The sequence below is a fragment of the Humulus lupulus genome, chromosome X (assembly GCF_963169125.1).
Source record: "Humulus lupulus chromosome X, drHumLupu1.1, whole genome shotgun sequence".
NCBI lineage: Eukaryota > Viridiplantae > Streptophyta > Magnoliopsida > Rosales > Cannabaceae > Humulus > Humulus lupulus.
In genome coordinates this window covers 44,045,866-44,057,383 of record NC_084802.1, presented here as the reverse complement: position 1 = coordinate 44,057,383, position 11,518 = coordinate 44,045,866, and the positions used below count along the sequence as shown (strand labels likewise).

The following is an 11,518-nucleotide window of genomic DNA, read 5'->3' as shown; positions in this document are numbered from 1 at the left end:
AAAGAAGGAAAAAGACTAAATTTATGCTATAGAATCTAATATATAAAATTCTGAATTATATTAAAAAATGTAACATTTTTTTATAATAAAATTCTAAAATTTACGAAGATAAGTAAATTTTCCTAATTTGAATTATACTCCACTGTAGATTTATCATAGAACAAGAAAGAAATCTAAATTTATGTAATACAAAGGCATAATTTGCTTTTATACCAATTCATGAATGAGCATTATATTGAGATACTAAAAACTAATTAAGACACCTTATTTTTATTAAAAAAGTAATATAAAATATTTAATTTAGACACTTTCTCTTTGCAGTAATTAAAACACCTCATTTTTTTTAAAGATTAATAAAAATATAGCTTTTTAAACTTAAGCTCACTTTTAGTTAATTTTTTATTCCTTTTTATATACCAAAAACTACTTATAAAATAGGCATTATATTTGCATCTAATAATATATATAGCACCCCATTAATAAAATAAAAAAATCATCTCTATCACTTTTTCTCAATATTTGGCATTCTTTAATTTATTTATTTTTGTGTTAATTTCAATAATTTTATTTTATATTGTTTTCGTAATTTTTTTTAAATAATTTATTATTTTGTAGAAAAAAATTCTTATTTTAACAAGTTTTTATATATTTTTTGTTTTATTTTAAATATTTAAAATGTATATTATTTATATGTATTTTTTAGAATATGAAAAAGAAAAAAATTAGAAAAATATAAGCACAATTTGAAAAAGAATATATAATATATATTAATGTTTAGTTTTTAATAAAAATTGAGCGTACTAATTAAATTTGGTGCAAATATAATGTCCATATATAAAAAAAAATTATACATTATTATTTAAACTATGAAAATAATTTAATTTAATTTGTTTTAATAAATAGAGTGCTATATATATTATTGGGATGTAAATATAATGATATTGACAAAAATATGAAATTACAAACATCAAAAAACAAAAGAAAACTTGTGAAATGCACATTCAACTCATGTTCTTAAAAATAAGAACTCGATTTATACGAGTTTATAGACCTTCTGAAACGTAGCAATTTTTAACTCAAATATTAACCTTCCATTAAAACTCGACCACTTTTTACAATGAAAAACGAATAAAATTAAATAAACGAGCTCACAACTAAAAACTGCTATCATTCCAAGCTTGCAAAATAATATAAAATAAAAAGTGAAGCACTAAGGTGATTCCCATTTTAATATCATAACGAAAGATGCAAGACTAAATTAAGTTGCAACAGAAATACCTTGTAACCAAAGATAAGATAAATGTCAACACTTGAATTGATCCATTTGGAGGAAGATCACATACCAAAGAAAGTGACAATCCAGCCAAATCACTTTTTCTTGGCAGTCCAGCCAAACATACACAGAAGATTAATTGACACAAAACAAAGTTATATAATTATATAACCACTAACCTTGTCAACCCAAACCAAAAACTTATTGGGTTGCTGTCTATAAGATAAGTAATAGAAAAGAAAAACTATAGAACAAGATATGGGGAATAGTGCCAACAAAAGTGGACTTTGGATGGAATCGGCCAACTAAAACAAGAGCCTATCCAACAAGCAGCTTTCTGTTAAAAAAAAAAAAAAAGGAAATGAAAAAGCTACTATACCAATGTCCCAACAAAACCACCATCCTAACAGTTCCCACCAAATATAAAAAGCAACACCAGATCTGAAACCACTTATTATTCTTGTTCTCTCCCAGAACTATTTTTTTTCACCGTTTTGGGGGGGCGGGGGCCAAACATTACTATGAACTGTACACTGGTCATGTCTATCTACAAGAGAGCTTTTTCCAGTCCCGAGCTATATTTCATTCTGCAATAAATCGGCTCACCATATTTTACACCCCACATTTCACCAGAAATATGAACTCATGTACAGCCTCACCCCAATATCAAGGGGTCCATTGTCCCCACCAATAGCATGAAGTGCTACAGGGATTGTTGAAAGCATATGAGCTGTAAGGGGGAAAAAGGAAGGGTCGATTTCAACTTCTGAAGAGCCTGAGTTTGATACGTTAACTGAATTCCCAGCAGATGAGTCAGCATGCTGGTTAAAACTCCTTGTAATGTCAGAATTCAGGTTACATGGACTAACAATCAATGCGACATCTTCAAGTGGCCTCCACCTACCAGGGCTGCCTCTCCGGACGGACCGTCTGTTAGGATGTAAATTAAGCACCAACGAGGATGTAGCTTCAAGCCACTCAACCATCAAGCCTTCAACTTCATCATAATGTATTCGACGTTCAATCTGAAAATATATGAAGGTATTGTTTGACCAGGAAAAAGATACAAAATCCGTCAAGTATTACAGGGGGGTTCGAGAAAGCACTTACACCCAACTTCTGAACGTATATGGACATGAATCTAGGTCCCAAACCCAAAACTCTAGCTTCTGATAATAATATCTGTGAGAAGTCAAAGAAAAAGACACATGAAAGCAAAAAACTGAATACAGAACCACAAGTAAGGATACGAAAGCACTCCTAATGCATTATAGACGTGTATAAATACATATAAAAAGTACAATACATATAAACAATAAGATAATATCGAATAAAGAAATAAAAAGATGTGTTAAACCATTGGATTAAAATGGGGAATTTAGATTGAAATCTAAACTTATACCTGTTTATTCTTCAGCAGAGCCCACATATACAGCTTATCACAGGCATCGTTAACATGTCTACTAGCCCGATTTCTATCATTGCAGTACGCAGCAACTTTAGCCAGTATTTCCAAGCCTGGAACCCTATGCTTTAGTGCTGCTGCAGACAATGCTTCCCTAACATCCCAGGATTCGGCAGTGTCTTTTTCAAAATTGATACCGGTGAAACACTTTCTCATCACTGCCTGCCCCTCCTGAAGTTTATTCAATGTTCTTTGATGTTTCAGGTACAACTCTTCAGCATCTATAACTGCAGCAAGTGTCCGATGAACAATAATATCAGGATACCGACGTAGAGGAGAAGTAAAATGAGTATAAAGGGGAACAGCCAGAGCATAATGCCCCCAATCATTTTCATTGTCTTTAAACTCCCCAGTACAAAAATAAGTTGCCAGTTGCATTGGTCTAGAAGCATAGTTCATAAGAATTTCAAAGAGAGTCGAATCATCCTTGAGTTTTTCCCTGATCCTCTGCAATGACAGATTGAACTGGCCAGAAGAAGTATCCAACTCTAAACCATGTCTGCAGCAAAATGCTTCAAACTCTTTGAGTTTCCGCATGTTAGGTTCAGGATGCCTCCTCAGTAGCGCACCATCAGGAAAGGCCCTAGAAATAACTTCAGCAGCAGTCATATTTGCCATAAGCATGAACTCTTCAACAAGAAAGTTAGAAGCCTTCCGTCCAGACAACATACAATCATCCGGATTTCCATATTCATCAAATAGGAAAACAACTTTGGAGCTTTCTAGGCCTAGAGCCCCACTGCCGTACCTCCTTTCCCTCAATTTTTTTGAAAGTTCATGAAGGTCTTTGATGGAGTTAATTACATCAAGCCATTCAAAATAGCCATGCAACTGAGGGGAACTATTTCCTGAAAAAATAAAACTCCCAGTATCCATCGACCCATCAATAATTTCCTGTGCATGTTCATAGGAAAGTTTGCAACATGAATTTATCACTGTCCGACCAATCCACCGATCTACAACATCCCCAGCCAAGTTGATGTCCAAGAAAATAGAAAATGCAAGTCTATCTACACCTGCGTGAAGGGAACCTAAATTCTCTGAAAGCAAAGGAGGAAGCATGGGTATCTTTTTTTTTAACATATAAACACTGGTTGAACGGAGTTGAGCTTCTTTATCTAATTCTGTGTCAGCTAAGACAAAATATGACACATCAGCAATGTGGATGCCTACTCTTAAAATGCCATTGGGTAATCTTTCGATTGACAGAGCATCATCCAAGTCAGTGGCGGTGGAAGGGTCAATAGTGAATATGCACAAATTTCTAAGATCCCTTCTACTTTGAAATTCTTCAAGTGGCACCTCCCAAGGAAGATGTGGAAGACATGCGAGTGATTGAGGAGAAAATTTGGATGAACAAATAGCATTTTCAAATAAAATAGCACTAAGTTGAGACTCCAATTCACCACCTCGCCCAAAAGTATGCAAAATGCAGGCCAGAGGTAAAAGGCTTTCTTCACCCCAAATGTCAATTCTTGCAGCAACCAACTCCTTTTCAATATTCATGTCACTATTCTCCAACCTTTCTTTTAAGCATTCAGGTAAGGATTGCACAAGAACATTCATTTTTGGAAATTTGGGATCAGTTGGTGTCAATTGGATATACTCTTTGTCAGTAAATGCTAATGAACTTCTGTTCTTCTTAGCATCTTTCCTGAGAATTTCCTGGCGTGAGATCCATTGCTTAACATTAAGAAAACCAATGACAGTATCCCGAAGATGAGACCTCTCAATAACAGCTAAAACCTTGCCTGTTGGCCGTTTTGAAGGGTATAAACTAATTACAGCACACATCTTTTCTATTGCATTTCTAGCATGATTCAGTTCACTGGAGGAACCCACATGTGAAGAACCTAATGCGGAGGAGCGACATCCATCATCACGATCATAAGTGGATGGTCCAAATGTCTCTGACTGATTAGGTTCCTCTAGAGAAGTAACTCTTTCAGAGTTCAGCTCCATCTCAGGGAGCAGACAGCTACCAGGATATGTATTATCAGAATCCACATTTATCTTCGCTTTACCTTTGCAAGTGTCACCAGCCATATTATTACATTCTGATGGCAAGTTCTTATCCTCTACCATTACAGAATTGTTACAACTAGCCATTGAGCCTTTCATTTTTGTCCATAATGACAAAAGATCAACCTTGATTGCTACAATATCACCTTCCACCTACAAAAAAATTGTGAATTCATGCAACTGTAAGCTTCATCTCTGCCAGAACAAATATGCTATAACAAGAATATCCAACATCAACAGCCTCTGAACTTAACAAGAAAATGTAGTTACAAACTCATTCCATAAGAAGAAAACGTTATATGCATTAATGTCTATCTACAGAAAACACAACTACATTATTTTACTGAAACAAGTAGATGCACCTGTAAAATTGTAAAAGTAAAAACCAATTTCCAAGTGCTAATATAAGACCAAACAAATATAAACAAGACAAGCAAAAAAAGAATGAAAATAGGCACAGACGTGAATTGTATTTCATTTCCATCATTCCTTTTTCTAAATTCTAACATTAACATTCTCCATACTCCAAAAGCAACTGAAATAAAACACAAGGGCATGAGGGTTGACAATGTCTACATTCACAAGATTGTTAAAAAAACAATCAATGCACTACTTTCCACCTAATAAAACAAATCTTCTGTACAACAAAAGTAAATTAAAATTAACCACTAAGTACACAATTATTTCAACATTATGATAGAACCCTTGCACTAGATTCACTCATGACACAGCAACGATGACTGAAAATCATATTTATTGACTGAACGAACAGAGCTATCAGGCTATATGTACAAATAGGGTAATATCTTCATATATATGTATTGATGAAATATGATATAAATCATCTGAGTAACAACCTACACGGCCAGTATAACATACTGCAACCTCACCACATATAAACAAAACTAACACATACATAACACAGCCATGACATTTTAAAGCCACAGCTACCAATCACACAGTAGAAAAGAAAGGGATAAATTCTTGAATTTCCTACTCTCGAAAATTCAAATAGCCCCCTAATATCCTTATATCCCATATAACGCCGACATCTTCTTCTATGTTGTTTAACATTCTACAACACAATCCCAAATGCACTAACAGAATATAACATAAGCAACTGATTAAAACAGAACTAACAAATCAAACAAACTCCTAACCAATACTAAGCACACTAGCAACTAAACATTAGGCTTTGGGGGTCTATCATGTTCAACCTACATCATGTGAAAATTATAAATAAACTTACTCAGACAAATCTGAAGAAAATCTTAAATCAAACATTGAAACAGCATCAGCATGTACGAATGTCAAAACCAAAAAGCAATACTGACCCATATATAATCACCAAAAGAAATGATATGAGAAACTAGTAGCTAAAACAAATTAAACAAACTTCCCAGACTTACAGCTCTATTCTGGGCAGCAATTCCACTAACAAGTACATCTGTTGGTACTCCCTCAATTCTGCAATAAGCCTACAAGAAGATAACAAAGAAACCTATTCACAATCCACCCCCAAATTATACAATAGTATAATAAAAATAAACCACGCTTATATGTGTGTGTGTGTGGAGAAAGAGAATGTCACAAACCTCAAGTCTGTTGTGTGCATTGACACGAAATAAAGCTTTAAAAACATCTCCTTTCTGAGATGAAATAAATAAAGAGCAAAAACAATACATTAGTTACATTTTCAGCAACACAACCACATATCCTTATATGGTTCTAAAAAGAAAAAATGAATATAAGTTAACAAACATGAAGAATGGTTTCAAATTGACCTCTAAAGCATCGTTAACAGCCTCTAAAGACCAGTGCGGAGAAAAAAACTTCTTTTGGGCATAACCCTCCATCAGATGTTGAGAAGGAAAGCCCTTGCATGACCCTTCACAAATCACGGGCTCGAAACATGATTTTGAAAACATTTTCCCACAAGGATCAGATGGGTGTGAAATCCGATTTTGTGCACTTTGCATATCCTCTAAATTGGCTTGTCCATTAATATGCATCGGAGGCATGGAATTAAAAGCAACATTAGATGCATTGGAAAATCCATGTTCATCCAGAGGACGTGTTTCCAATTTATGTTGCCTCAGGGATGTGGTCACATGATTACTTTCTTTACCATTGCCCATGTGCTCTAATGCTTCACTAGACAATTGATTTGCTGAGTTACCCAGTGCTACTAATCAAATGAATGAGTGAGAGGGAGTTAACACATGCCAAAATAAGCTGCGAACTATAACACAAAATTAACTGTAGAATGCAAGCCTGGCCAATGACAATGGATTAAGTCTTATCCATCAGCAACATTCCCCAAAATACGTTATCATAAAGCAACTATCTTGATTAATGTAATAGTACGACAGCCAAACCAAGTCAAATGGGTCAATATACAATATACAGATAACTAACAAAAATTGTATAATAATATTAATGATAAAAGATTTAACAATTTCAAACTAAATAAAATGTATACTGCGCAAAGCAATGACAAGGAGGAGCTGAGCAGCTACTGTAAGTCAATTTTTGTCTATAAATTTAGAAATACAATTGAATTCAAAATTCTTTTACCATTCAAATTGCATTACTTCCTTCAGTCGTAAAGAAAACAACCAACGATAGTAAGAAGTCCAACATTAATTTTCAACTAAAAAAAGTCACATAATTTAGCACCAAATTAACACCAAGATTAGCTTCACATTCACAAGCAGTTCTAAAGAATAATTCCCAGCTTCATATTTTTTTTTATTCTTATTAGTAAAAACATTATAGACACTAATTTTTCTAAAGATTTTACTTCCAATTTTTAATTAAAAAAATGTATAATTATTAACTTAAAAGCAGTAGATATCTGAACCCAAAACAAAACAAAACAAAAATCATAAAATAAAATAGGAGACAAATAACATGTTTAAAAAAAAGAAACAAAAAATCATTTCCTTAAAAAAGAAAAAAGTACCGGAAGGCGAAGGGCTCTGTTTAGATCGTCGACCAGATCGGCGCTTCTTCTTCTTCTCCTTCTCGCCATCTTCAATCTTCTCAACTACAACTTGTTCTGCCGTACTTCTCATAGTATTTGTTTTATTAAACCACACACACAAAGTAAAAATTACAATAAAATCACCAAACTCGCACAAAAATCAGCCCAAAAAGGGAGAAAAAAAATAGAAAATATAATTAAAATATAATCCAGGATCTTCCGATATAGGTAAAAAAATATATATATGTATATACGGAAGAACCGAATTAGTGGGAAAAATACTCCCTCTTTAAAACTACTAATAAAAAATAATAATTAGAACTAAAAAAAAAAAGAAAAAGAAAAGAAGAGGAAAGGGCAGAGAGAATGGAAAGTGGAGAAGAGAGAAAGTTAGGGTTTTTATTATAAGGAGAAAATAGAGTGGTAAGTTGTAATAGTGACGGTAGGATTAATTAGAATAGTGGTCTAGTCTAGTCTAGTGAGTGTAGTAGTAGTGGTGTTAGAAATAAGAAAGGGACGTCATGATTGGTCGGTTGTCTAAATAAAAGAGATGGGGCGCCGACCACTCTCCTTGCCATCTCTCTACTCTTTGCTTTTCGCTCATTTTCTTTTCCTTTTTCCTCTGTAATGAATTGGGGTGACGTGGACTCAGAGTCAGAATATGGGATTGCAAGATCTTTCGACACGTGTATTATGTCTTTTGGACTTTTCTTGTGGGTGGAATGAATGGGTTGGAGAATATTTTTTTACAACCATTCATCCAAATACAATCTTATTTTGTGGAAATTAGAGTATGTGCCCAGTTTTATAGTGTATTATTAGTTTTTACCCATGTTTCAACTTTTTTATAATTTTACCCAGTTTTCTCATAATACCCTTTTATATTATAAATTGAGTACTCTCCATTTTTTTCCTACGTTTCCCTCTTACTTTCATTCTATTTTCAAAGTTTTCGTTTACTATTCCTTTCTCTCTGCCAAGCCCTCCCGATCACCATCTTCAACATTCCTCTGTCTCCAGCGCCAAAACTCACCCCCCATCCTAACTGCAACACCAGAGCTGATAGTCCTCTGTCTTGATTTTGTGGATCGTTTGAAGTTCTTCTCCAAGTTCATAGCCGATCTTCTTTTTCCAAGTGATTGTTGAAGCTCGCTTCTCTTGAGGTATGTATTTGAGGTTTGTTTGATTCTTTGCTCCCCATTTGTTTGATGAAAGTTTCATTGATTTTTGTATGAATAATTTATGTTCTTATATAGTGTTTTTATTGTTTGTTTTGATGAAAGTCATCATTGTCTGAGGCCGTTCCCCCTGTGCATTTGATTTTTGAAGCTTGTTTTTCTTGAGGTATGCAAATGAGTTTTGTTTAATTCTTTGCACTCCATTTGTTTGATGAAAGTTCCATTAAATTTTTTATGAATATTTTATGCTCTTATATAGTTTGAACCTAGTAGTGAGGTATGTAAAATAAGTTGTTTAATATATTGCACTCTATTTGTTTGATGAAATTCCTCAATAAACATCAAATGAAAATTTTCCCTTCTTATCTAGTGTTTTCATTGCTTGGGTTTATTTTGATGAAAATACTCGTTGATTTTCATTTTTTTTCTTTAAATTTGTCTCTTGGTTTTGTATTATGTATATTCATTTATGTGTATGGGAGTGTATAGGAGTCGTACTACTCATTGTTGAAGTTTTCCCAAATCTAACATCACTTACTATAGGCAGTTGTCGGAGACTCAATGGAGAGTTAGCTGACCTCCTACCATCTCTAACACAGCTTCATATTTTTCACTGTTCAGAGCTTGCTTCCTCACTCCCAGTGATGACAACTGTCACTAGTGTAAGAATTGACCAGTGTTAGATTGTGTGCCCAGTTTGTATTGGTATTTTGTTTCCCATAGAGTAGTCAGCATCTTTAGATAAACAAGACCAGTATATCGTCAACTTAAAGACAATGTAGGTAATGCACCCCAAAAATTGCTCAAACTCATGGCCTTTGTACTACTAAGATGATACTAAGAGTTATACATTCTTAGTTTTGAAAGTAAAATTATCTGGAAAAGTTCCAGGAAATGCACACCAGATACCATCTGTACCATCTAACTCAAGTGTCTTTCCAATCTTTTCAACCAATATGCGAGCATTCTGAATAATTTTCTCCCTAGTTTATGTAACCACTCCAGCCATTTCCATATAGTACCATATTGCACTTCTATAAGACCAAGAAAATCACTAGCAAAAAGTATATATATTTTGTAGTTGGGAAACAAAGAAAATCGCAAAAACTCACTTACTCATGACATATCCATAAAAGGAATTAAGAATACCCTTTTGAGTGAGTTGTAAAGAATGACATATCCGATGCAGCTGGGTTTAGAAATTGATTTAAAGTGAAGATTTTTTTTTTTTTACACTAAACTCCTAAGTAGTGTTTTTAAGGGTAGAATGAGAAATGTGACTAATAACCTGCGTAATATTGAATTAAATAGAATTAGTAGCTAAGTTTGATTAACTATCCTACAAGTCGGTATTTTTCAAGTTATATTAAAAAATTTGTTTCTGAAATTTTTTAAGGACCCTATTACCTGTAGAGATTCTGTAAATAGATTTATGTAGGCAAGGCCTAGTTGAGTAAAGTTGAATGTATAAACATTGTAAATGTTTGTTAGCATTTCAATAAGGCATAGTCTGAGGGGGAAAAAAAGCGAGCATTCTCTAGAAAATAGTAAGGATGAATACCAATTTTTAAAAGAAAAATTTTTGCAAATCGAAATGAAGAGAAACAAAATGAATGTCAAGTAGAAAATCATACCAGATTTGAGTGTAAAGGATTTGAAAGGCATGATAGAAGGTCTAGTGTGTCCATCAGTATGGTCAGATACATGGTGGGATGAGATTTTGGACCATAAAAGCCCATTGCCTTTTGCCAGTTCCTTTCAGCAACAGATGCATACTACTTGCCCCGTACGAGAGTGTTGCCTTCACATTTAGCAAAGCTTCTTTTCTTGTTACCTGTCTCTATAAACTTCAAACTACAATCCCTCTGGTAGCAGGCTAGCTAAAAATAAGCATATGCAGCCTCTTGTTTGTCTAATTCTCCTAGTGATTCATACATGGACAATGCCTCCCTAATGGCATCATTTGCTAGCCTTGTAAAATAAAGATTGAACTTCTAAATTGGTCAATGAGTTTCAAAATAAAGAAATTGAAATTCTGAAAAGCTCATTGACTTGTAAAAGGGCATGCAAAGTTGAGTGGCTAAAAAGTTAAGCGATTAATATGAGATAGAGTTTTTAAACCTTATGTTTTTATAGGTCGTGTTTTAGATTTTTAGCTAAGTGTTTTTCATTTTAAGTTTTGTAGTTTACATTTTGAAGAGTTGTAGTTTAGATTTTAAGCATTGCAGTTTACATTTTAAAGGGACATGATTTGGACTTTAAGTCTTTTAGTTTAAATTTTAAGCATTATTTTAAATTTAAACCACTAAGCTTTAAATTTAAACAATAAGGCTTAAAATTTAAACTACTTGCCTTAAAATTTAAACCGCAAGCCTTAAATGACTTAAAATATGAACCACTAAACTTAAATGGCATCAAAATTTAATCCACAAAGTTTAAGTTTTAATCCTTTAGGCTTACATCATAAAAATACTCTTTTAATCTATATATTGTAATGTGTGAATCTAATACAAAATCTTTATAATTTTAAAACAAATGGCTTAAAATTTAAACCACAATTTATAAATTTGAACCATAAGGCTTAAATGACATCA

At 33.3% G+C, this 11,518-nt stretch overlaps 1 protein-coding gene across 3 annotated transcripts; it reads right to left on the bottom strand.

The window, feature by feature from the left end:
• Positions 1-1,292: 1,292 nt before the first annotated feature.
• Positions 1,293-8,165, bottom strand: LOC133804611 (DIS3-like exonuclease 2). Of its 3 annotated transcripts, none has more exons than XM_062242756.1 (7): positions 7,726-8,165; positions 6,545-6,945; positions 6,356-6,409; positions 6,170-6,238; positions 2,676-4,913; positions 2,384-2,455; positions 1,293-2,298 (listed from the first exon to the last, which is right to left on the bottom strand). In XM_062242756.1, the coding sequence occupies exons 1-7, from the start codon at positions 7,835-7,837 to the stop codon at positions 1,900-1,902; spliced, it is 3,345 nt and encodes a 1,114-aa protein (XP_062098740.1). In that variant the 5' UTR covers positions 7,838-8,165; the 3' UTR covers positions 1,293-1,899. The 3 variants fall into 3 exon arrangements, with proteins under 3 accessions (XP_062098740.1, XP_062098741.1, XP_062098738.1); XM_062242757.1 differs by having other exon boundaries at positions 6,545-7,034; positions 7,726-8,164; XM_062242754.1 differs by having other exon boundaries at positions 6,545-6,948; positions 7,726-8,164.
• Between the last annotated feature and the right edge of the window lie 3,353 nt (positions 8,166-11,518).

What these genes read in the sequence shown, in the direction of transcription:
- LOC133804611 (XM_062242754.1), bottom strand. Translation starts at nt 7,837, where the DNA reads ATGAGAAGTACGGCAGAACAAGTTGTAGTTGAGAAGATTGAAGATGGC. An exon ending in CTGTTAACGATGCTTTAGAG is followed by an intron (nt 6,410 to 6,544) that starts GTCAATTTGAAA and finishes ATTTCATCTCAG; the next exon opens with AAAGGAGATGTTTTTAAAGC. An exon ending in TATACGTTCAGAAGTTGGGT is followed by an intron (nt 2,299 to 2,383) that starts GTAAGTGCTTTC and finishes ATATATTTTCAG; the next exon opens with ATTGAACGTCGAATACATTA.